Here is a 26,275-nt window from a genome sequence, read left to right on the forward strand (position 1 = left end):
TACTAAGCTGCAGCCACTGAACTCTGCAGCTCACGAGTGTTTGAAGCACGCCGGACCATTTTGGATCGATTCAGAAGCGTAATAAATAAGAATTGCGATTCGGACGTGAATCGATTTTTTCCGACACCCCTATTATATATGTCTGGTATTTATATCTGCAAATTGTTTTTTTTTTTTTTTACTTTCACTTTTGATGCTGTGTGCTTCTTACCCTGTGTGCTGCTATGCAATGCTGCTGGAACCTCAATTTCCCTGAGGGAGTCTTCCCAAGGGATTAATAAAGTTCTATTTAATCTAATGTATTTAATGTTTTTGTTGTGACACTTTTTAATCTTTTACCTGGGACATGGTGTAGAACTCCACCATGGCAGCAGTCAGGGGTTCAGCATATGTGCGTAAAGATGGGATGAGCCGCAGCATGGCCCGGTTAAATGTTCCATAAATCTGTGTGAGAGAAGCTGGTCCTGGATAGTCCACATATACAACAGGAACATGACGCAGGAACCTACAAACACAGCATGGCCATTGAGTGTTGGGACACAATCTATGCAAATTTGGTTCGCATTTTCATTTCAGAATGTCTTCTGGATTAGAACAGTTATGTTTTGTTATATGGTGGTCATCATGGTATGTAACGTTACTCTCTGCTGAGATGTTAATGTGTACTGCACCTGTGTGTGAGTGGCTTTCTGCCTGGATCTGTGGGAGGATTACAGGCTCCTACAAATTGAATTCTCTCTAGTTTGACCCAAGTCTGGTCTGAGGTGCGGTAAAATCCTCCATGTTCCACCATCTACAAGGAAAGAATAACACTTTAACCGCAGAAATCAACAAGATATTTTTACAACACTTTTACTTTAAATGCTGATCAAGTTTGGGCTACATGAAGAGAAACACAGCTTTTGTTAAAAGCCATACAGTTGTAGTAAACAACATGTCATACCTGTCTGAGGAAAGAGATGACTCTCTGTGTGCCGTACTTGTCCATGTCCGGAAGATTGATCTCATCACAGAACAACACCAACCATTTGCCAAGCTGCACAGGGGCAAGGACCACACCATTGGGGGTACGACGGTACTCGCAGTAGTGGTCAAAGGTCTTCAGTAGCAGCTCTGGGGTGGTGGCACTGGAGAAGTTTAGACCTACAACCTATTAGAGAGCAAGAAAAAAAATTAAGTGATTTCAGATTTTGACTGTTACAAAATGTGTGCATCATTTTACCTTAGTTCTCTCACGGTCAGTAAATTGTTCAATGCAAGAAAGAATTTCCCTCTGTTATACATAGGTTCCAGCTTAAAAAAAAAAAACCCTAATAATGATATAAATTGATAAATGCCAGAAGTCTTTCATGTAACATCTCACCTCCATATCAGGCAAAGCCCTGAGAGCGCTGAACAAAGTCATGGTCTTTCCAGATCCAGGAGGTCCACACAGCACAAGCGGCTTGTGTTCGGCCAGCCATGTGTACAGCAAAGCCTCGTGGCGCACGGTGTCCAGCGTGGGAACCACAACATCAGGGGAGGCCACCTTGTGGGTCTCCACCTCAATCTGGGGCACCTTGCCCTGCCAAGACTGCCACTCACCTGAAATGCACACCTGAGCAGAAAGAAAACGTTTGCTGCAGTTAGCATTATGAAATGTTAACTTTTAGTGCTGTAGTGATAGAGAGGTGCAAACGCCGTCCTGTAAATTTACTTGGGACACCCCAAACAATACCTCATAGTCAATGATTGGGATATTGGGAGCAGAGGGGAGGGGTACAGTTGTGATGCGTCTGATATATTCCCCAAGTTCTGCCCTCATCTTCAATCTTCCATCACCAGAGAAGGACCAGAGCACAGCATAGATCAGATAACGCTGTAAAGACAACAAATTTCACTTGATGAAAGAAAAGAAGCCTTCCAATTTTCTGAATTTTACTTTAACATTAACAATTGGATAACTACGTAATTTAAGACTTTAAACTGCATTGTTAAATCCATGCTTTTTGCAAACAGAACAGAAGAAAAGGGGCTACCTGCATATATCTCTCCAACTGATCAATAGGCATGGGGAAATCAGGGTGGTTGTTGTTGTAGAGGGCAACATTACGGCAGGCCTGGTGCAACATCGAGATCAGGGAACCCAAACAGCGCAATCGAGTGAAGTCCATGATGTGTTCCATCTTGGATGCGTGCTCTAAGGCCTTGATGACCAGACCTGTGGAAGTGAAGTAAGGCTGTAGGATTGCTGCAGCATCACGCTGGATCTGGTGGAAAACACATAAGATATTAGGTCCATAAGTGTCAAACAGCTTTCCTAAGGCCTTCTGCTTATAATGCTACACAATTTTTCCCTGAAATCACCTGCAACATTGGTGATGCAGCCTCCTCTTCATCCTCTGTGCCCTTTCTCTTGCGCTGGGCTTCATCCTCTCCCTCATCCAGTGGGATGTTACGGAGGCGAGCCAGAAAGTTGTTGAAGATCATGTCAGTGCTGAGGACATCCTCACTGAACCACACCATACCACAGCGAGACACGGTAGCAAGGGTGGCATATTTCAGGTCCTGGACTTCAAACATGACTCGCACCTGGAAAAAAAGCATAACTCAAGATAAAAATAAAAAAATAAAAAATACACAGCATAGTTCCAGCAGCTCTAAATAAGACAAGATGTGAACTAATCCTTCAGGCTAAACCAGTCTAGAGAAGACTAGCTTCTTGTTTTAATTTTATCTTTGAAGGAGGAGGAAAAAAAAATTCACTAATAGCTTTCTTTCAAGAAGATTTTGCATGTATACAACAAATAATAAAGAATGCATGTTAAAGTGCTAATGTAAAGAATTTCAGACGTGCCATGCACTTACATTCGGTGGCAAGCTGAGACGCTCCCCATTGGGCAGGGTGAGAAGCTTGTTGTCATCCAGGACAGAGTTGAGGTTTTCAACCCATTCTGGGTCAACATCGCCATCAAAGATGATCCATTGACGCTTCTGCAGTTCACCTCGGACATTGTCAATGATTCTGAGTTTGGGGGGGAGAGAAAATACAGTAGCAGACAAGCAGTTACACTTGTTCACACAGTAATTAACATCCCAGTTTTATGAATTCTCTCTTGAAGAAGAACTGCCACAAACAAGATGGGGTGCAATTTTTCCCCCTAATCACCACTGATCCCAATCATACCCATAAATTATTGTTGCATGAGGTTTCTGGGAAAAAACAAAAACTGCCAAACAACAGCACATATTTTTTGACACCTTAAATTCTGCAGCTATAGTTGAACACTGGGCTTTCTATGTTTCTAATTTATATTTCAAACAAGTCCTAACTGTGAGTTTGGATACTTAGGACATACAAAGAAAGATGTTGGCAGAATGTGAGAAAGGAGAACTGACCATTTGATATTCTAATTCACCAGCAGAGAAAGACACAAAAACCAGGCATTTTTCTACCTGCATTAGAGGTTTTTCCCCACCTACCTGGGGCTCCTTGAGAATTTAGTTAGAGATCATAGGTGCACCCTGTTCATCACAAGGCAGTCATAGCACTAAAGCAGTGTGTATGTATGTTAAATACCCAAGGTCTAAGTGCCACAGGTAACATTCAGTGTGTGCAAGAACTTACTTCCTGAGGATGTGCGTGAACAAGCCATCTGTCCATTCACGGGTGTTGGGATCCAGTGTGCCATACAGATGATCCTTACTGATCGCCTTGGGGTCAATGATGTGGGCCACACCCTCAATACCCTCTAGTCTCTCCAGGGCCTTGAGCAGGACCCGCCATGCCATTGTCTTTCCACTACCAGAGGGGCCTACCATCATAAGCCCATGGTTGATCTGTGTAATCTGGTACAGTTGTAGCACCTGGAAGATATTGAATATTATTTAATATTTCAGTTACCAGTCAACATTCACCTTGCACTGTGCCAATTTTCTGGGTTTTAATCCACATTTGAAGCATTCTGGAGCTTTTTAATCCATGTATCAGAGGCACCTATGCACAAAGGAAGCATGTTTTTGAAGCACACGATTTTATTCTAGTCCTGCTATGACTTCGCCCCAACACCACAAAATAATAGTAGAGAGTGATGTGGAACAGAACTGTCATCCTACAGGATGCAGCAACACAGAGCATGCTTCATCATGTGACCCTCCATGACAGCATTGATTCAAGAGGAGCAAGATGAAATCTATAAGCCATTTCTAGGTACAATGATTGAAAAATCATTTATACTTGTTTAGCTACATACCTTCTCCACCCACATGCTGCCCACGTCATCACCATCCCCGTATGTGAGGTACATTTCCATGCAGACCTTCTTCAGCTCTTCCCTCAGTGCAGTCATCTCTCCACGATGGTACTGGACTCCAGGAAAGACATCTGACAGCAGGCTGAAAAGCAGAGGGATGTCCTCTGCCACTAGCTTGGGAACCATGGTCTCACATACACTCTGGATCAGGATCTAAAGTTAAGGAACACAGGGACACAGTCAAAGTGAAACGGCATAAAATACATTTATGTTCTAGAGAATTGTTAGGACACATTCACAAATTATGACCGAACATGACAAAGACAGAAAGGATCAATTACACAGGAGACGTAATCTGGCTGACAACAGATTTTGGTTGCAATAAACAGTGAAGCTATATTAGGAACAATGTATGTATGTAATTTATTTATTTTTACCTCCTGTTCAGGAAGATTCTCAGCGATCTCATTCTCATCAACAACCTCACCACGGTCAAGCTTCTCCCTTTTGATCTTCTGGATGCGCTCCCGTTTTACATTACCAGCACTGATCAACACGCTCTTGAGAGCTCGCAGGCCAAAATCGTAGTGACTCTGGGATGAGAGCTGCTCATCGCAAAGCCTGAAATGGAGACAAAGGTGAAAGTCAGAGGATATGATGTTAACAAATCCTAAAATGCATTTGAACTTTTCTAAAAAAAAAAAAACAGTGAAGTACGTACTTGAAGAAGGGCACAATCTTTTTGGCGAGGACCTCAGCCGTGCGGAAACCTTGAGAGTAGAGCATGACCTGGGCAATGAGCTGGCGGTCAGGTTTTGTCATGGCCAAGCTGCGGAACAGCTTCTTCAAGTTGTCAGGTAGGTTGGAGCGGCCAGCGTAGCCGGGGTTCATGGTGATGAAGATGGCCATGTCCGGGCTCACCTTCACTTGCTTGTTCAGGAGTTCCGTGGTCACAGGTACACCTTGGGGGGGGGGGGGGGGGGGGGGGGAAGAGACACATATACAAGCATAATTCTGCTGCAGCTGTCATGTACACCTAATTGCAAAATGACAGTATCAAGTCTTATATAAAAACTAAAGGAACACAAATCAATAAAATACTATTGAATGCTACATCTCAGAATGTAGGAGGTCGTTGTGGCATTGAAGATAAAAAGCACTCTAGTGCTTTTCCATATCACTTGATCTTGTACAGATTAGTTAAAGGACATTGTTCTTATTTGGCCACATACACAACACAATACATACTCCTGTCTCTGTTGGGGTTGCTGTGCTCCCTCAAGGCCACTTGGATGTACTGGACCTGCTGGGAGACAGCAGACAGCATTCTCTCCTCGAGTCGATTGAACTCATCAAAGCAGCCCCAGGCACCGACCTGGCACAGACCAACAAAGATACGACCCATGGCCTAAAGAAGAGGAGTTCAAAAACAAAAAACAAAAAGAAAGCGCATCGTGATTTTTGGTCTTTTGGTTGTTGGTTAAAAATTGCTTTAGAAAAATAGAATCTTAAGGTCCTGCACCTGGAAGTCAAATGTCTCATCACAGTTGAAGACCAGGACAAAGCGGCCCAGCTGGTGACCAAGTGCCTTCACTGATTCAGTCTTTCCAGTGCCAGCAGGACCTATAAAAAGGAAAACTCAGTTAACATTTTTTGTATGTAGACCAGTCATAACTCAGCCACGTGGGGAGCGCAGCCAGTACATTCTGAATGCTGGTCCCAAGCCCAGATAAATGAGTAGGATGTGTCAGGAAGGGCATCCAGCGTAAAACAAGCAAAAATAAAGATACAGAGTACAAACTGAATTTCCACACCGGATTGGTCGAGGCCCGGGTTAACCAGTGCCGTTGCCCAACAGGGTGCTGGGATAAATTGGGCTACTGCTGGGCGAAGAAGAAGAGAAGGAAAACATATCCACAGACAGCCAGAGAAGAGGGAAAACTAGAAGGGTGAGGGTGAAAGTCGGGACGTCGAATGTTGGCAGTATGACTGGTAAAGCTAGCTGATATGATGGAGAGGAGAAAGGTAAACATATTGTGTGTGCAAGAGACCAAGTGGAAGGGAAGTAAGGCCAGGAGCATAGGTGGGGGGTTCAAGTTATTGTATCATGGTGTGGATAGGAAGAGAAATAGTGTTGTGGTCATTTTAAAAGAATAGTATGCTTTTAGTACAAAGTGTTGGAGGTTAAGCAAGTGTCTGACAGGGTAAGGATTGTGAAGTTGGGAATTGAAGGGGTGATTATGAATATCATCAGTGAATATGCCACACAGGTAGGGTGTGAAATGAAGGAGAAAGGAGACTTCTGGAGTGAGTGAGATGAGGTGGTGGACAGTGTGCCCAAGCAGGAAAGAGTGGTGATAGCAGCAGATGTCAATGGGCATGTTGGCGAAGGAAAGAGAGGTGATGAGGAAGTAATGAGTAGATATAGTATCAAGGACAGGAATGTGGAAGGACAGATGGTAGTTGATTTGACAAAAAGGATGGAAATGACTATGGTGAATACCTACTTTAGGAAAAGGGAGAAGCACATGGTGACAAAAAAAAAAAAAGTGGAGAAAGGTGCACACAGGTGGACTAGATTCTTTCTAGGAGATGCAAGCTAAAAGAAATTGGAGACTGTAAGGTGGTGGCAGGAGAGAGTGTATGTAGACAGCATAGGATGGTGGTTTGTCGGATGACTTTAGAGGTGAAAAAGAGGATGAGAGTCAGAGCTCAACAAAGGATCAGACGGGAAGCTGAAGGAGGAAGACTGTGTGAAATTCAGTGATCAGGTGTGAGAGGCACTGGATGGAGCGGAAGCAATTTTGAACAACTGGAAATGAAGATGTGGTACTCAAGATATGGTGAGGGAGACAGCTAAGAAGGTACTGTGTGTGACATCTGGACAGTGGAAGGAAGAAGAGATTTGGTGGTGTAACGAAGATGTCCAGGAAAGGATAAAGTGACAAGTAGGTGAGAAGTAGGAATGACTGATTCATTCAGGCTGGAAGTGGGATTACGCCAAGGATCAGCTCTGCATCCTTTCTTGTTCACATTGGCGATGGACAGGTTGACGGATGAGATCAGACAGGAGTCTTCATGAATTATGATGTTTGCAGATTACATTTTTGTAGTGAGAGTAGGTTGAGTCTAGCCTGGAAAAGTGGAGATACAGTAGTGTTCAGAATAACAGTAGTGCTATGTGACTAAAAAGATTAATTCAAGGTTTTGAGTATATTTCTTATTATTACATGGGAAACAAGGTACCAGTAGATTCTCACAAATCCAACAAGACCAAGCATTCATGATATGCACACTCTTAAGGCTATGAAATTGGGCTATTAGTAAAAAAAAACAAAAAACAAAAGTAGAAAATGGGGTGTTCACAATAATTGTAGTGTGGCATTCAGTCAGTGAGTTCATCAATTTTGTGGAACAAACAGGTGTGAATCAGGTGTCCCCTATTTAAGGATGAAGCAAGCACCTGTTGAACATGCTTTTCTCTTTGAAAGCGTGAGGAAAATGGGACATTCAAGACATTGTTCAGAAGAACAACGTAGTTTGATTAAAAAGTTGATTGGAGAGGGAAAAACTTATACCCAGGTGCAAAAAAATTATAGGCTGTTCATCTACAATGATCTCCAATGCTTTAAAATGGACACACACACACACACACAAAAAAAAAGACGCGTGGAAGAAAACGGAAAACATCCATCAAAATGGATAGAAGAATAACCAGAATGGCAAAGGCTCATCCACTGATCAGCTCCAGGATGATCAAAGACAGTCTGGAGTTACCTGTAAGTGCTGTGACAGTTAGAAGACGCCTGTGTGAAGCTAATTTATTTGCAAGAATCCCCGCAAAGTCCCTCTGTTAAATAAAAGACGTGCAGAAGAGGTTACAATTTGCCAAAGAACACATCAACTGGCCTAAAGAGAAATGGAGGAATATTTTGTGGACTGATGAAAGTAAAATTGTTCTTTTTGGGTCCAAGGGTTTGATAGTTTGTGAGACGACCCCCAAACTCTGAATTCAAGCCACAGTTCACAGTGAAGACAGTGAAGCATGGTGGTGCAACCATCATGATATGGGCATGTTTCTCCTACTATGGTGTTGGGCATATATATCACATACCAGGTATCATGGATCAGTTTGGATAAGTCAAAATACTTGAAGAGGTCATGTTGCCTTATGCTGAAGAGGACATGCCCTTGAAATGGGTGTTTCAACAAGACAATGACCCCATGCACACTAGTAAACAAGCAAAATCTTGGTTTCAAACCAACAAAATTAATGCCTCGCAGATGTGAAAAAAAAAAAAAAAAAAAAAATCATGAAAAACTGTGGTTATACAACTAAATACTAGTTTAGTGATTCACAGGATTGCTAAAAAAAAAAAAGCAGTTTGAACATAATAGTTTTGAGTTTGAAGCGTCAACATCAGATGCTACTATTATTGTGAACACCCCTTTTTCTACAATAGCCCAATTTCATAGCCTTAAGAGCGTGCATATCATGAATGCTTGGTCTTGTTGGATTTGTGAGAATTTACTGAATCTACTGTTACCTTGTTTCCCATGTAACAATAAGAAATATACTCAAAACCTGGATTAATCTTTTTAGTCACATAGCACTATTATTATTCTGAACACTAGTGTATGCTCTGGAGAGAAACGGAATCAAAGTCAGTAGGAGCAAGACTGAATACATGTGTGTGTGTGTATGAGAGGGAGCCCAGTGGAATAGTGCGGTTACAAGAGGTAGAGGTGGTGAAAGTAGATGAGTTTAAATATTTGGGTTCAACTGTCTAAAGTAATGGAGAGTGTGATAGAGAGGTAAAGAAGAGAGTGCAGGTAGGGAGGAGTGGGTGGAAAAAAGAGGCAGGAGTGATTTGTGACCGAAGAATATCTGCAAGAGTGAAGGGAAAAGTCTACAAGACAATAGGGAGACCAGCTATGTTGTATCACTTAGAGACAGTGACACTAACTAAGACAGGAGGCAGAGCTGGAGGTGGCAGAATGGAAACTATTGCAATTCTCTTTGGGAGTGATGAGGATGGACAGAATTAAGAATGAGCATAAAGGGACAGTTCAAGTGGGATGGCTTGACTACAATGTAAGACAGCGAAGATGGAGATGATTTGGACATGTGTAAAGGAGGGACCCAGGGTATATAAGGAAAAAGATGCTGAAGATGCCGCCACCAGGCAGGAGAAGAGGGAGGGCAAAGAGGAGGTTTATGGATGTGCTGAGGGAGGACATGCAGGTGGCTAGTGTGACAGAGGAAAATACAGAGGACAGGGTGAGATGGAAACGATTAATCCATTGTGGCAACCGACAGCTAAGGGGAGCAGCCAAAAAGAAGAGTATGTAGGGCAGTCATACTCCACAAACATTTCATGCTTACAAAGAAGTGACACATTAAAGTTCCATACCAAATGGTGACCCTCCAAGACGAGCTTCCAGTGCCTGAGTCATGGTTAGATAGCAGCGGTCTGTCAGTGGGGTCTGCACAAGCTTGTCCTGGACTCCCAAGTACTCAAAGCCATAGTTGAACTTGGCATTGGCCATCTGAATGGACAGCTGTTGTAGGACCTCAGTCTGCTTGGGATCAAAGTAGAAGCGCATTTGGCTGAGCCACTCAAAGGACTTGGGATTGTCAATCTTGTTCTTGATCAAAGCCCTAGTCACATCACGTTGGTGGACCAGTTCTGTGATCTATGAGAAGATAAGAGGAATTTTTAGATGGAGTTTCTGCAGTATAACAATCTTTTAAATCCTTCATCAGCAAAATTCTCTCTGACCAGATGCTCCAGTTTCCTCCTGCGAAGTGGGGGCTGTTCCATCAGGACAGTGTCAGCGAGCACATTAAGGGTGGCTTCAACGTTTGAAAGCACACCGTGCATGAGCTTCATATTACCACCACCAGAGATGGTGGTCAAGGCGGATTCAATATTCTCAGACCAGGCAATCTGAGTGGAGAGGACTACTAGCTGGGCCTGAGGAGACAGCATGAAATTACAAAACATAACCAGATTTTCATGTCTGTGTTTCAAGCAGACATTTGTGGCTACTATGAACGACCTCAGTACACACCTGGTAACGATCAATCCAGTCAATGTACTGGTTGAGGTCAACAGCTGTTCCTTTGTTGAAGGCTGTAACCTCTGTGACAGATTCAGCAAGTAGCTTTGCCAACGTCACCCTCATCTCCTTCTCCACCAGCGTCAGCCACTCATTGATCTTGGGATGCTCTGTAATAGAGACCGGTGTTTTGTAGAGAACTTCCTCACCCTCACGGGAAGAGATACCTAGCACCTCAGTGTTGTCATCACTGAGCAAGATGCTGGAGACTCCAGCAAACATCTTTTTGAAGTGCTTCTGAAGTTTGGCCACATTCTTGCTGTTGCCTATAATCTCAAGAAGGTCCTCATCTCCAACAAAGTAGAACCTAAGGTGAAAAATTAAATTATGGCCATCTATTAATAAAATAAAAGTGGTATATCTAAATTCTTTTTTGGACCTTCAATTATGACCCAACTCTGTACAGCCAATAATTGTGTATTGTGTTCTACAGCTTGCTCCTGTCAGTATAATACCTGGGGAATGAGGACCTCTCCCTTTCCAGGTACTCTCCTAGAGCTTTCTGGATTTTTCCAAGCAGGTCAGCCAGTCTTTCCAGGGATCTCTGTACTCCCTGTATGTTCAGCACATCCATCACTAAAGGAGACTTTGTCACCTTCTTCATCAGTGCCAAGAACTCCGCGCTGATACTGTGGAAGATAAGATTGCCCAATTTTGTAATAGTTAACACTGTTCCAGTATCACACGTATGACATTTTCATTGAACCAGACATAATCAACAAGAGTCCTCTGGAAATGACATATCCCCCCGGTCCCCACAAATCAGTAACACAAGGTGTCGGGGGATCACCCAAGTACACCCTTATGCTAAATATGAATGAAACTGGTCAACTGGTTCTTGAGATATCGTGATAACAAGTGTTAACGGACAGACGGACATGCTGATCACCCCTATATTTCATACCAGGGGATAAAAATATTACACTGTTGACATGAGTGGTACAATAAATTCCAAAAGTAAAATCAGCAATTGCAACAAATAACTCAATTACCTCTGGAACCTCTGGGTTTCTACAGGAAGCAGGTGTTTGATGTCAGCACTGCCTGTAAAGATGCCTTCCAAATAGACCCAGCGACGCTGGACATCAATCCAGACATCAAACAGAGCCATGATGCGATTCAGCTTGTCCTCCCAGCTAAGGGCATCTTCCTCAAATACCTAAGTGGACAAAGAAGAGGAGCAAAATGTAATTTCTTCACTGAAATACCATCGTAATGTAATGTAAAATACTGACCTTGTAGTAAGGAGACAACTTCATGGCAGACACGCTGTTAATGTGTTCCTTGACCTTGTTGAAGAGATCATCCCAGCCTCGAATCAGACGACACTTATTTTGGTAGTTCACCAGGTCAAGTTCATAGGAATTCCAAACTTCACGGATCTGATGACCACAGAATGATTATTATTCAAAGCTGAACCAAACTGAATATTTTACAGTTGTTATGACTTGAGTGGTATTTAAAATATTAAACATGAATAAACATTCATTTAACAGAAACACTAATTGCACCAGTTTAACTGCAAACATGCCTGATGTAATCTTATCACAATACTATGATTTCCTGAAGCCTCTTCACCTGTTTAAGAAATTCTTCCAAAGCCATCTCTCCTTGGGCTACCAGGAGGACATCTTTCACCACCATCTCATTCTTCTGCAAATCCACATCCCAGATCTGACCCAGGGTCAGCTCTGAAAGGACCCAGTTTACATGCAAACGCTTCATCAGCTGCTTCCAGTGGCGGTCTTTGAGAGCCTCTGATTTCAGTTCAATTACCAACATGTTAACCTGGTAAGACAAAAATATAACGACAATTTTACAAGTTATCACCTAGCTTTTCCACGTAATACACCCCCCACCCCACCCCACGCCACCACCGCAAAAATCAATTGTGTTATGAACTGAAAAAGGAAAAATTATACACTAGTTTTCTGACCTTCAGGTATCCTTTCAGCAGCCTCTGGACATATTCATATGAAGCGTACTGTCTCAGTCTGGCTTGGAAGTTCTTCAGTTGGTTCACCAAAGCATCCAGACTCTGACGAAGCTAGAACCACAAAATACCCACACAACAACATTCAAGTATACATTAGTTTGACAACTACACAGACCAGATTTAATAATCCAGTGAATCTGAATAACTCTTACATGTCTGTTACCTTACGAGGTTGTACAGACACCCATGGCTGTTCTTTCATCTGGTCGATTTGCTCCCAAACCTTTGACAGTTCTGACCACACCTCCTTCAAGTCATGTAGCTCCTCTAGTGCCACCTAGACCAAGAGGGAAGGGGAATTTATCACAGTTTTGTATTGTCAATTACACTGCCTTTGGACATTATTTGTTTGGTAGCTTAATCTGCCCCAATAAATAAATAATTTTAAATATTTAGGCTGACATTACCTGCACTCTTTCTTCACTACCACTGAGCAGGCCAGTGTCTGTCAGCTCCAGGGCCTCTTTGGCACGGGCACATTTTTCCCTTTCCACCTTCAGACGACCAAAGTTGCCTTCATAGATGGTCAAAGACTGCAGGGCCTCCTCTGGTCTCAAGTTGCCCTGGTAAAACACATTACGAAAAATTAACATGCAAAATTATTAGACCAAGAGAGAGACCCGACTCTTTCCCCTCCATGAAGGATTTCTCTTACAGCAACTGGTTTGGTCTTTTCCCAGTCACTGAGTAAGTCACTAGTGCGATTTTCCACAGCTTTGTCCTCTTGCACAATCTTCATCTGTAAATTGGCCACCTGCTGCTGGATAGCGGTATCTTTACGTTTCATTATATCACTGAAAGCACCCCATTCTCCTTCAATGTTGTCAATGTAGAGCCAGGATGGAGGGAACTGAAACCTCTGTTTCTCCAGCAAACGCTGGCCATTACGGAACAGCTATAGGCAAGAGAGGAAGAATTAGATTTAGAACCTAATAGGATTATTATTATTTTTAATATAAAGGAATCATGAATGAATACATACATCCACATTTTTCTCAAATTGCTTGATCTTGCGCTTCAGCGTCTGAACATATGTAATGAAGTTGACAGCATCTGAGGTGCTCGCTGTGTCAACAGAATGCTGTTCCAGGTCTTGACGGGACTACAGAGGAAAAATGTCTGGTTAATTCCTTGGTAATCAATACAGTCAAGCTGGTCAAACATAATTTTTCTTCATCATGTTGTACCTTGGAAATCTGTGCATGGAAGTCTTGCATATTCTGACCAAGCATCTGACCGAACTTACTCAGGACTTCTTTGTGCCATGAGTCATATTTCAAGTTCACCTTTGACTGGACCTGATGTTAGAGAAAAATACAAGGTTTATTTATTTATTTTTACCAAAATCATACAAGACCCAAAATTCTGATTTTTAGAATCATTTTTAAATAAATTGTAACATAGTTACTTTATAAAGTAATTAAGATCTGTGAGTCAGCATTACCTTGCCATAGTCAATGACCACAGGTCCAAACTCCTTCCGTGTCTCTGCATTGTCAAAGGTTCCGCGAGCTTTGCGGATCTGGACCAGTAGGGCCTGCCACTTATTGAGATCTTCACCCAAACGGTTGTAGATGTTTTCAGCTTGCATGTCCCACAGGCACTGGTACTGCAGCCATACCTGGACAAGGAACAAGATGGAAGTCCATTAGTAAGGGGGGGTCAAAAAAATAAAAACCCAAAACAACAAAAAAGAAACATAACATTTAAATTAGGGCCTTCCCATTTGTTCCTCAATGTAGTTGTTTAATGTATAAGACTAAACCAGGATTACAATTTATGCTGTCATAACTTTGAGGTGGTACGGTGGATTAGTTGCTAGCACTGTTGCATCACAGCAAAAATGTCACAGGATCATTTCCCACCTGGCCCATTCTGTGTGGAGTTTACATGTTCTCCAAGTGTTCGTGTGAGTTCCTTCTGGGTGTTCCGCTTCCTCCCACATCCAAAGACATACAGATTAGGTAAATTGGTAACTATTTTGACCATAGCTGTCAGTTTGCATGAGTTTGTCAGTCTATGCCATCCTGTGACAGACTGGCATCCTGTCCAGGGTGTACCCAGCTTCATGCCCTATGACTCCCGAGATAGGCTCCAACTCCCCAAACATTGTGAAAACAAAGAAATAATAGGCATTTGGCTCTTACCTGGACATACTGCTCCACTTCACTGACATTGTCTTCAACTGCAATGTACGCCTCCTCCAAAGCTGCTGGGCCATCTGGCATCCTGGTCAGGGTATTTCGGTAGAACTTCTCCTCCTCTGACAGCTCATAGTGAACGCCCACCTGAGGAGGTAAAAATGTATTTAATTGGACACATCTTTGACCGATAGGCTAAGCACAAATGAAAGTGAAAACATAGAATAAATCTTTCCCAGGTCCTTTGGGCAAGTGCTTATTTCCAGTTTCTGCTGTATGAAGCCAATGAGAGTCGACAACTCCCTCCTGCATGGGATGCCATTTCCACGCAGGTTACTTCCATAGCAACGCCCATTTACAGCTGGGTGGACTGGGACAACGGAGATGAAGTGTGTTGTCCAAGGACAAAGACAGATTGTCCCCGGGTGGATATAACTAACTGAACTGTAGTCTTTAGTTTAGGAGTTCAACTACTATGCTGCAGAACCAAAAGGTCTTAACATCAGTATTAAATTTTACAAACACTGAATCTAACCTACATTGTTTGCTCTTTTAATATTGGATCTCAAAAGTGACCAAAACAGAACTATTATTATTAAAGTTTCAATACTTGTGTTTTGTACAAAGCAGCTTGGACCTCCATTCGTATGTACACATACTTACCTGATATCTCTGGCTCTGGATCCTGGGAAGGGAGAGGATGACCATTTTCCAGGAGAACATCTCCTGGTACAGTTTGAAGCGACAGTATTGGATTGGAGGGTTCAGATAGATCACTTGGTTGGTGATCCTCAGCTCATGAACAACATTCTATGAAAGCGTTGACATGAATAAATCATCACTTTTTATTCTGAAAATAAAATGTTTTTTAAACTCACTCGATGACATTTGCTGTTCCTGAAACTGAAGTTGAATAATTTATAGTATAGGAGTAACAGCACGTACTGATTGAGTTCAAATCAATTAAAAGGCCATTGTATGCATAGTCCTCACCTTGATCTTAGGCTCACCACCAGGTTTGTGGCTCACTTGTGGAGCCTCTGTGTCCATGTCCACATCAGCTTTGTCCTCCACTTGGCCACGGAGCACCTGGGTCCAAGCCTTGAGTCCAGCCTGCAGACGTACTCCCAGGATACGTTCAATCTAGATTTAAAACAAACAAACAACAAAAAAACAAAAAACATTAATTAAAATAAAACTAAAACTAAACCTACTTTGGAGTCAGCTCTCATGTCAAAGGTACTGCACTGACTTTAATTAAGGTGACTGTACTCTTATGTTTATGGTGCCGACCTCAATGTCAAGCTTGTTGACCCAGATGGGCAAGTTGGAATAAGAGTGGAGATTGAGATCATCCACGGCCTTCTGGACACGGCTGAGGATATCGGAAAAGGTCTTGTGGTCAAACATACAAGTCTCCAGTGACCGAACCTCTAGATCTATTTTCTCTTCAATCAGCAATAGATCGTCCACCTGGAAATTGCACACAATGGAAAAATTTGACATTTGAAGTTAGTCCATTTTCTGCACTTAATATTCATTTTAAATTTGTAATATCTGAGGTAAGTCTGTATTAAGGTAGTCATTTTATAGTGACCCATCTTAATACAGACCTCAGAAAAACTAAATGTTCAGTAAAGCAGGCTATTTGAACTGACCTTCTCCTGGAAGTTGAAAACCGTCTCAGCCAGCCTCTGAACATAAGGATCCAGCTTGTAGGACTCCCAGACCAAAATGATGCCTTCAGTAATGAGGGCCTGGACTTCTTTCTTTAGCCCAGCTACCAGCAAGGAGATGGACGACCTCTCCTCCACCTTCTCACAGGTGCGCTCGTACGTGCGCACACTCTCAATCAGAGAGATGGCAAATGGATACAGCTGGTTAGCTTGGTGGGCTTTGTTGACAATGGCCAAAGGTACACGGAAGCTCAGCCACTTGAGGTTGCGGACCTCTTTGGATAAGGTGATGATTTCTGGGAGAAAGTTGACTTTAAGTTTCAGCATGTTTCCTGTGCGTCCACGGGCACGAGTACTCTCAATAGTAAAGATGCGACCAGAAACACCAAGGTTACGCTGCTGCACCTGAGTTACAAAACAGTACACACATTGAACATAATTTACAGTTTTTGCTTTGTAATGTGGCAAAAAATACATTTCAACTATGAAGAAAACAGACAAACTATATTCAAATGAACTATCGCCTCCATACCTTGCGAGCCCAGTCATCAAATATTTCCTGTGTACTGAGTTTAGCCCTGAAGCTATCACCATCCTGCTTAAGCTTCAGACCTTCCACATGGTTCTCCCAACCTTTTCCCAGAACATCTTCCACACGCTTCATATATGCAGTTAGCTGACGGTCGATCTGCTTTGCCCAGATGATGGAGCCAGACACAGGCGGAAGATCCCGGACGTGACTCATTTTGCATGCCTGGCTCTGAGGATACTGCACTTTGAACTTGTCATGCAGTGACTCAATGTCATCTTTCACACGTTGAATGAGCTGTGTCTGGTACTCCCGGATAGCACCACGGATGTGAGGGCGCACGAAGAGAGCATTGAAGCGTGAGAAGATCCGGAACATCTCGTTGGCATTCTTAGCTGTTCCAAGCTGATCGCGCAGGCGGGCAGTGATGCGAGTCTCCACACGGTCAATTCTTTCATCGTAGCGCTTCATGGCAGCCTCCCAGGCTTCCATTCCTTCCTTAGACACGTCGAGGCCATCAACCTCCTTAACATTCTCATATGCCAGGTTGACTTCCTCAATAGCATTGGCATCAGCTGCATCAAAGAGAACTCCAGCTACCTTCATGTCTTGAGGTTCAACTGTTTCACCAGGGGCATGTTGCGGCACAGCAGAAACCTTAAAATAAAACAAAGGACTTAAACATTTCTTATTTTCAGGAATATAGCATAATTATTAAAAAGAAAAGCTGTACTAGTTCTGCTGTTCCTACAAATCCTCAACTGTAGTGAATTCTGGTTCCAAATGTGTTTATCTTACCTGAGGCCTCAGCACACGGACAATGACTGCCCTCAACTGCTCATGCTGCCTTCTGAAACGTCTCATGTGGTCCAGACGTGACTGGAGCTTTCTGTGTGCAGGGCTCAAACGCCACACCATCTTCAGATTCTCTTCTCGCTTTCTCTTTACAATGTCTCTCAGAAGCACTTGCAGTTTTTCATACTCATCCTCCCAGGTTTGGAACACTTCAAAGCAAGCTACCATAACCTGAACACACAAATTTTTCATATATGTGGAAATATGGCAGAATTAAAGTAGACATAAGACAACCAAGCAAGGGCAAGTTGTGGAAAAACAGGCTACTGCAAACTTTCATCTCAGACAAGTTAGAAATTTATACTCATTTTTGATAAATTGAAACATGTAGCTCAATAAGAACACTATTCTTTGGTGCACACCATTTTTCATTGAGATAGAAACTACTATTCAAGGCCAACTCATTTTTAAAAGAAATTTTATTTGCCGATTTCACTGAAGTTAATGTCCAATGCCATGTCCAACATGATAAAATGTTTTATTGGTTTTATTCATGTGAGAATTGACAGCCTCTTAAGGCAAATCAAAGTGGTTAGCTAGGTAATAAGCAACCAACATCTATCTGGGGGTAAATATCCTGCATACTGCACTTCTGGAATACACTAAATGGGGAGTCTTTATAATTTGTTTGTCTGGGTATAAATACATTTGTACTTCTTCATACCAAAGAGCCTGTATCACCAACCTTTTCAAATTCCTCATAGGCAACATGCATAAGCTTCCTGGTTCCCAACACCTTGAGAAGCTGAGAGCTCAAGTCTCTGGAGATAGCCTCAACTAGACGCAGTGCTCTCTGTATTGGGTATTTGGTATTCCTAATCTTTTTGAGGTGTGTGAATATAGCCATCAGGGCTTGGCGGATCTTATCAAGCTCTGAGGCAGACAGCAGGTCATTGAGAGGAAAGTCTTTCATCAAAGGATTGTAATCATTGACCGTTTCCACAGCCTGCTTCAGACCTATATATGAAATACAGTAAGAATTACTATTTCATTGCACATTAATACTTTATGCAATGTACTGCAAATTAGCACAACATGCATAAAGTCAAAAAAGCAAACAATAACAGAATCTCACCAGTGTCTGTGTCAAAGCTGACTGTAGCGTGAAAACGTTTTCCATGTTTGAGAATGTCCAATGTGAGTAGAACCTCTGGGCTCTCCCTCTTCTCCTGAATCCTGTTGAGAGCCCTCTCCAGATTGAGCCAGAAACTGATCTCTTGCAAGGCTGTGCCTGAAGCTGGGTCTCGATCTAGCTTTGTCACCTGGGAGACAGAAATAAATAAACCCAATGACGACCATTTCATTTAACCAAGTATCAGAACTGTTTTACTGAAAAATATGATATATGTAAAACTTTATATTTTGTGTTTTACAACCCCTGGCAAAAATTATGGAATCACCGGCCTCGGAGGATGTTCATTCAGTTGTTTAATTTTGTAGAAAAAAAGCAGATCACAGACATGACACAAAACTAAAGTAATTTCAAATGGCAACTTTCTGGCTTTAAGAAACACTAGAAGAAATCAGAAAAAAAAAATTGTGGCAGTCAGTAACGGTTACTTTTTTAGACCAAGCAGAGGGAAAAAAATATGGAATCACTCAATTCTGAGGAAAAAATTATGGAATCATGAAAAACAAAAGAACGCTCCAACACATCACTAGTATTTTGTTGCATCACCTCTGGCTTTTATAACAGCTTGCAGTCTCTGAGGCATGGACTTAATGAGTGACAAACAGTACTCTTCATCAATCTGGCTCCAACTTTCTCTGATTGCTGTTGCCAGATCAGCTTTGCAGGTTGGAGCTTTGTCATGGACCATTTTCTTCAACTTCCACCAAAGATTTTCAATTGGATTAAGATCAGGACTATTTGCAGGCCATGACATTAACCCTATGTGTCTTTTTGCAAGGAATGTTTTCACAGTTTTTGCTCTATGGCAAGATGCATTATCATCTTGAAAAATGATTTCATCATCCCCAAACAGCCTTTCAATTGATGGGATAAGAAAAGTGTCCAAAATATCAACATAAACTTGGGCATTTATTGATGATGTAATGACAGCCATCTCCCCAGTGCCTTTACCTGACATGCAGCCCCATATCATCAATGACTGTGGAAATTGACATGTTCTCTTCAGGCAGTCATCTTTATAAATCTCGCTGGAATGGCACCAAACAAAAGTTCCAGCATCATCACCTCGCCCAATGCAGATTCGAGATTCATCACTGAATATGACTTTCACCCAGTCATCCACAGTCCACGATTGCTTTTCCTTAGCCCATTGTAACCTTGTTTTTTTCTGTTTAGGTGTTAATGATGGCTTTCGTTTAGATTTTCTGTATGTAAATCCCATTTCCTTTAGGCGGTTTCTTACAGTTCGGTCACAGACGTTGACTCCAGTTTCCTCCCATTCGTTCCTCATTTGTTTGTTGTACATTTTTCGATTTTTGAGACATATTGCTTTAAGTTTTCTGTCTTGACGCTTTGCTGTCTTCCTTGGTCTACCAGTATGTTTGCCTTTAACAACCTTCCCATGTTGTTTGTATTTGGTCCAGAGTTTAGACACAGCTGACTGTGAACAACCAACATCTTTTGCAACATTGCGTGATGATTTACTCTCTTTTAAGAGTTTGATAATCCTCTCCTTTGTTTCAATTGACATCTCTCGTGTTGGAGCCATGATTCATGTCAGTCCACTTGGTGCAACAGCTCTCCAAGGTGTGTTCACTCCTTTTTAGATGCAGACTAACGAGCAGATCTGATATGATGCAGGTGTTAGTTTTGGGGATGAAAATTTACAGGGTGATTCCATAATTCTTTCCTCAGAATTGAGTGATTCCATATTTTTTTTCCTCTGCTTGGTCTAAAAAAGTAACCGTTACTGACTGCCACAATCTTTTTTTCTTGATTTCTTATAGTGTTTCTTAAAGCCAGAAAGTTGCCATTTGAAATGACTTTAGTTTTGTGTCATGTCTGTGATCTGCTTTTTTTCTACAAAATTAAACAACTGAATGAACATCCTCAGAGGCCGGTGATTCCATAATTTTTGCCAGGGGTTGTATTAACACTATTTAAGCTTCTTGACAATCTTTCATATACCTTTTGGATCTCCCTGATCCAGCGATTAACACCGGACTGTAGTTGATTAAGGAATGTTGGATCTTCCACTTTGTCCCCAAAGTCGGTGACCTTGGGCTTCTCCCCACGCTCATAGCACTGCTTGGCAATGTTTGTGATGATGGGGTGGATGACCAAGCTAATCTCAGGAATCTCAATGTTCTGCTGCAGATGGAGAAGGCCCATCTCTAGCTCAGCAATCTTCTTTTCAACAGATGGCGCCATCTTATCCCCATCTCTAGAGGGTTATGAGAGATGTGTCAAAGATTAGTTTTCTGTCAATAATAAGGATGAGTATCGAGAGCCGGTTATTTTCGAGAATTGTTAAGAAATTATTCGATCCACCGATATCTACAGTCTTTTTGCTTAACGAGTCCCTTATCAATCCTTCAGAGAAGCTGTTGTTTTTTAGGGTGTTTTATCAGGAAAAGTGTTTTTTTTTTTTTACATTGATTGCAGACCCTGCAGCGGCTCTGTAATCAACGGCTTCTGTAATGGCTCCACTTTGAAACTTAAACCAACGAAGCAGTGCTCCGACCCGTTGCTTTGTTGGTTCTTTGCTTAGCTGCTTTTCAAAAGCAATAAGTCCACTTCTTAACCCCTCTCAAAGCCATTTAAAGATGTCAATCATGAGTCACTTTTGCGCGGATTAAAGTCACTAACTGGGACTCTTGTCTTGTTGCAGGCAAGAAACAAGAATTGTCCTCAGTTTCATTCACACAGGTCAAAGCGCTGTAACGCTCTCTGCTGAGTCACGTTTCAAACATTTTAATACAAACAAACTACAATCGACCAAAATGTTTTTTACCTCCCAAAATGAGACGCCCTGCGTTCTTTATGAGTTACATTGATGCTGATGTGCAGTGCAGCCGGCTGAGCTCAGCTCATAAGTATGGAGTGATATTCATGCCATTAATGTCTGAAAGGAAATGCTCTTGACAAACATTACAGATTTTGTATATTTCTATTTATGTCCAGAGATCAAGGATCCACCATGTAGAGTTTATTTATGTCCAGAGATCAAGGATCCAGTGACCAATTTCATATTTTTACTTTAAGACTCAATAAAATGTTGTTGACATAGAAAACCTATAAAACCTACTTTTAGGACACAGAAAATTAACAAGCGGTATTGATAAGGGAACCGATAAGAAATCCTAGTCAATAATATAAACTCATATATGAATATATGAGTTCAAGGTTGTGAAACAAACACTTTCTGATAATTACCTGTCTGCCTTGCCAGATTCACGAATGTAGGATTTGAAGAAAGGAGCAACAGCATTACTGATAAAAGAGTGGAGCGTCTCATAGGGAGAATCTTCACTCAAGGTCAAAACTCGCACTTGGGTTGATATTGGCTTGTCTGCATCGATGACACCTGTCCTCTTGATCAAAGCCAAACTGCAGCAAACCAAAGTTTAAAATTAGAACTCAGCTCAGCAGAATGTACTAAATTAAAACAGCTTCAGATACATGTAAGTCTTAGACGGGATAAAAAAAAAAAATTGACCAGTGCTTTAGATCTACCTGTTGGACTTGATGCCATAGTGTATATCAATGCTGATGTTATAGGTGATGCACTCTTTCTCCTCCTCACCTTCATCACCAACTTCCTCTGTGTAAAATGACAACAAAATATGACAAATCTGAACAACAAACTAACCATAGCAATTCACAGTCAAAGTATGTTTCATCCTTGTGTCTAGCCAGTTAAATAAAAGACTGTCTCATTGTGTCTTCAAAAGTGATCTTAGTTCATTATGTATTCCATGTTGTAAGATGACAATCAGATGAATTTTGTCGGCTTCAGTTCATTAATTCCCCATCCTCCCTTGTGTTACATGCTGGCTTATCGGAAAAGATACTCATCAGCAGATGCTGCATGCCGCAATGCAACATGAGTAGGGGAAACGTGTCAACAAGCACCTTTTTACAACCAGGAAAACAAAACTTAAGGAGCTGGTCATGTGCAGCAGCAGGGGATCTTTGTATCAGCACTTATAAAACATTAACAACAGGAAGCTGCATTGTAGCTCAGAATTTACCAGGGCAAAATTTAAAAAAAATGAGCTCATTGATACTAGCTGCTTGCTTCACATGATAAAACCACCCCATAACTTGACAAAATGATCACAAAGGATGCACTCTTTGCATGTGGTACTTTACCATTGCTCTCATTCTTTATGTTCCTTCGTTTTCGAACAGCACATAGACTATTTGGACTTAACTGAATGTTAATTGGACTTTAAACTACCAGAAAATGCGTACATTCTGCAATGCATGAGCAACATTGAATGTCTAACATGAAGCATTACAAAAACGTCAGGTGTAGAAGTGCATTAGCATCAACCCCGTATTTTTCATTGCTGGAAGTGTCTGTCACTCCAGACGTGTGCCACCCATACTAATTCCATTTCTATGTGTACAGACGGTTGCCCAGTTCCGGATCACCTTTTTTAAAGTCCCGCTATACTGAGCCATAATGCAACTGAATGTCCTTTAATTGTGTATTGTTGTATTGGGTATTTGTATGTTATTTAGCTGAAAAAGTCTGGGTGGTGTAGCGCTTCTACTTAAAGTGTGAAGCCACGTTATGTGTGGTGCAAACATTTGCCAGAAATGGATGGATCACTTTTGCCAGTTCCGGATCACGACACTCTGGGGGCATTCTTGGCATCTGGCTGGAGCCCTTCTAATGCAGAATGACATACACTGTGCCCAAGAATGTGTTTTGAACACAAAATGACAGAAATTATACTTATTAAATGAGAATTTACTTAGTTTCGAAAGGCGCCGTTATACGTTTTACGAGCAAAAAAAATGAAGCGTGGAGGTGAGATTTCTCCCAAAATAAAAAGTAAAAGCCGCCACATTCATGCCCATTCGTGATTATGAGATGACCCCCAAAGTCCACAAGGCTCACAACTAAAGATAAAAGGCTGCTGCTTCAGTGATCCACAACCTGCAAATTTTCGCGTCGGAGATAAATGCGCGCAGCAATTAAACAGCAAGACATAACACACTGACATTTTCTACCCAAGTAAGCAAGTATTTTCCCACTCTAGAACCAAAAACACCGAATGGCTAACTCACCTTTGCTACGTTTTAGAGATCGTTATTTTAAAACTTGGAGGAATGAGTGAGTCAGAAAAAAGCGCGCACACTGCAGACACCAGGATGTTTTGATTCCTCCGCTGATCACAAGGATGGCTGGATCCGGTCGAGCCTGTGGTCGTTTGTAGACAAAACATTAATCTTTACATTGGTACCAAGTATTAGCTTATTCATGCTGATTACGAGAAACGGCGACGCAAAAACTACAGCAGTGATCCGGAACTGGCAATGATCCGGAACTGGGCAAGTGACTGTAGCGTATGTACAATGCTCAAATAATTCTTGTCCTTCAAATGAAAGATTAGGTTTCCCATTCCTGGTTCCTCCCATTTGCTGCATTTGATATTGATTTTTATTTTCCTGATTTGCAAAATCATGTTGGATAACAGCATCTTCCAGATGCAGAACTCTAATATAACTGGCTAGGGTTAGTTACATTACATTTCATTCCTTGCAGTATTCCATTTCTTGCAAAATTTACTTTTACTGTCAAACTCTCACTCAAAACTTGCTCAAGTCTATGGTAAATAATATTTATTACAGATGTTCGAGGGTTTATTTTTTCCACCCACATGTGTCATTTAACAATGCAGAGTCAGTGTCTATCTTTCTGGCATGCTAGAACAATAACAATAACTATTTTTCCAGCTGGAAGTTGTGATCATGTGACTTCAGGGCGACTTTCACTGGCAATGGCTTCACAAGTAATGTTGGTGGTTTTTCAGTCTTTTACATTAATGTTAGGGTTGGGTTAGGGCCAGTTTACATAATATAGCTTATATTTTTTGTGTGTAAAAAATTATGGTCAGCAGCTGGAAAAAATACTGACGATTACTGTTCCAGCAGCCGGAAGACAGCCACTGCCTTAATAAACAGACTCAGGGACAGCTTTCTCCCCAGAGCAATCACTGCACTGAACAATAACAAACCACTTTAATCTGCACTTTCAAGTTTCTTGTGCAATATCTGTAAACCATGTGCAATATTACCCCACAGTTGTATATAATTCTCGTTTTACATTTTACTTGGTCCACATTTTATTTTATTTAGTTGTCATAAATTTTGGCATCTGTCGTAACAATATCCCTAAGACTCAAGTTATGGCTGCCGTAACTGTAACCACTTCGTATCAATATATCTCAACAACCAGTGGTTGGATTTCAACCAAATTTTGCACGTTTGCCTTCCACCCAAGTCCACTAACATCTGAAGTTTATGGGTGTTCACAGGAGAAGTTAAAACTTTGGCGTAATAAAAATACATGGGGGAATAATTAAAAGCCTAATAACAGAATCACAGATGAAATAGACCCATACTACTGTACACAAACAGAAAGTCATATGTGGTTTTTCAAAACATACCATCAGATTTGACCTTTATTGGCCTTGAAAGTTAAAAAAAAAAGTCAAAATTATTTAGCAATTATGGTGGCTTAACAGTGTTTGATAGACCCATAATTACTATTAGATATACACAGGAAGTCATATGTGGACTTTCAAAATATAGCATGTAATTTGAACTTGAATCGACTAGGATAAATGCTGTCAGATACTGCATGGTGTTAGTTACTAGTGAAAATGAACAGCAAGTCTTGTGAATTTCTCTATGTAGTTATTAACGTAGTTAACCTGTTGCTTGAAAAAAAAATCACATTAAATAACAAAACCTTTTTACAGTTATTGTATTGGGTAGGTGGCGGAGTTTTGCTAAATCTATTTCATTTTCAATGATTTGTTTTCACATACCTTTGAGGGCACTTCTCTCGACCAGAATGGCGTGAACTTGCGGGTCAGACAGAAATTTCCTCATCTGTTCCACGGCGCTCTTCTCCTCCAGGGAGGTTTCCAGCGAGGCCGGAGCCTCGCCGCCATCTTCCAGGAGCAGCGGTACAAGTTTCCGAATGTGCTTCTGCAGTACCGACGTGTCGGCGACCGTCTGAACAGCCGATACCTCCATGGTACCGCAGTGATCGTCCGTCCCTCCGCCGTCGGACATTTTCGGGTGCGGTCAGTGACGATCGGTATTTGAACAAAGAACTGCGGTACTTTCGTTCCCTCCTCCTGCCATCGCTGTTCCCGCTGCGCAGCTGTCGTTTATTCTCGCAATGGATTGTGGTCCTTGTCGTTCAATAGGCGCGTAATTTACAGCAATGTATTGGCCAAAAAACTACTATATCCAGAATACAACGCAGCACACCAGCGCTGTGCTGCTTTTTGTGTTCACATGACAAGACAAGGGGAAAAATGGAGTTGGTTGGCTTACTGCAGTGATTCAGCGAAAAAGTTTCTTGCAGTTTAGTGCCTGTAGAGGTGGGCGATATTGGGAATTTTGGTATTGATCCGATACCAAGTAAATGCAGGCCGAGTATCGCCGATATCAATACCGATACTTTTTCATATTTAAGCTTCATAGATCCAAAGGATCCAAAAGACCTAGGATAGAATTTTGCCAAACATTGTACGTGACAACAAAATACTTTATTATCACA

At 41.7% G+C, this 26,275-nt stretch overlaps 1 protein-coding gene across 1 annotated transcript in view; it reads right to left on the bottom strand.

Moving 5' to 3' along the window:
• Positions 1–25,861, bottom strand: part of dync1h1 (dynein, cytoplasmic 1, heavy chain 1) — a 45,852-nt gene extending 19,991 nt beyond the window's left edge. The window contains exons 1-41 of the mRNA XM_034195187.1: positions 25,533–25,861; positions 22,201–22,288; positions 21,901–22,074; positions 20,653–20,908; positions 18,628–18,814; positions 18,238–18,509; positions 17,496–17,723; positions 16,701–17,354; positions 16,151–16,573; positions 15,786–15,965; positions 15,486–15,635; positions 15,156–15,302; positions 14,499–14,639; positions 13,796–13,972; positions 13,539–13,649; positions 13,334–13,453; positions 13,007–13,246; positions 12,759–12,914; positions 12,515–12,628; positions 12,292–12,402; positions 11,934–12,143; positions 11,591–11,737; positions 11,348–11,514; positions 10,811–10,984; positions 10,308–10,662; positions 10,016–10,210; positions 9,647–9,929; positions 5,755–5,855; positions 5,481–5,640; positions 4,954–5,194; positions 4,670–4,853; positions 4,233–4,445; positions 3,608–3,846; positions 2,848–3,004; positions 2,347–2,571; positions 2,019–2,249; positions 1,718–1,858; positions 1,364–1,597; positions 944–1,150; positions 672–793; positions 340–505 (exon numbers count right to left, since the gene is read on the bottom strand). Of these exons, the coding sequence (XP_034051078.1) occupies positions 340–505; positions 672–793; positions 944–1,150; positions 1,364–1,597; positions 1,718–1,858; positions 2,019–2,249; positions 2,347–2,571; positions 2,848–3,004; positions 3,608–3,846; positions 4,233–4,445; positions 4,670–4,853; positions 4,954–5,194; positions 5,481–5,640; positions 5,755–5,855; positions 9,647–9,929; positions 10,016–10,210; positions 10,308–10,662; positions 10,811–10,984; positions 11,348–11,514; positions 11,591–11,737; positions 11,934–12,143; positions 12,292–12,402; positions 12,515–12,628; positions 12,759–12,914; positions 13,007–13,246; positions 13,334–13,453; positions 13,539–13,649; positions 13,796–13,972; positions 14,499–14,639; positions 15,156–15,302; positions 15,486–15,635; positions 15,786–15,965; positions 16,151–16,573; positions 16,701–17,354; positions 17,496–17,723; positions 18,238–18,509; positions 18,628–18,814; positions 20,653–20,908; positions 21,901–22,074; positions 22,201–22,288; positions 25,533–25,782 (8,331 nt within the window). The 5' untranslated portion in view covers positions 25,783–25,861. The remainder of the gene's footprint in view (positions 1–339; positions 506–671; positions 794–943; positions 1,151–1,363; positions 1,598–1,717; positions 1,859–2,018; positions 2,250–2,346; positions 2,572–2,847; positions 3,005–3,607; positions 3,847–4,232; positions 4,446–4,669; positions 4,854–4,953; positions 5,195–5,480; positions 5,641–5,754; positions 5,856–9,646; positions 9,930–10,015; positions 10,211–10,307; positions 10,663–10,810; positions 10,985–11,347; positions 11,515–11,590; positions 11,738–11,933; positions 12,144–12,291; positions 12,403–12,514; positions 12,629–12,758; positions 12,915–13,006; positions 13,247–13,333; positions 13,454–13,538; positions 13,650–13,795; positions 13,973–14,498; positions 14,640–15,155; positions 15,303–15,485; positions 15,636–15,785; positions 15,966–16,150; positions 16,574–16,700; positions 17,355–17,495; positions 17,724–18,237; positions 18,510–18,627; positions 18,815–20,652; positions 20,909–21,900; positions 22,075–22,200; positions 22,289–25,532) is intronic.
• Positions 25,862–26,275: the final 414 nt, after the last annotated feature.

Source organism: Thalassophryne amazonica, chromosome 19 (assembly GCF_902500255.1).
Source record: "Thalassophryne amazonica chromosome 19, fThaAma1.1, whole genome shotgun sequence".
NCBI lineage: Eukaryota > Metazoa > Chordata > Actinopteri > Batrachoidiformes > Batrachoididae > Thalassophryne > Thalassophryne amazonica.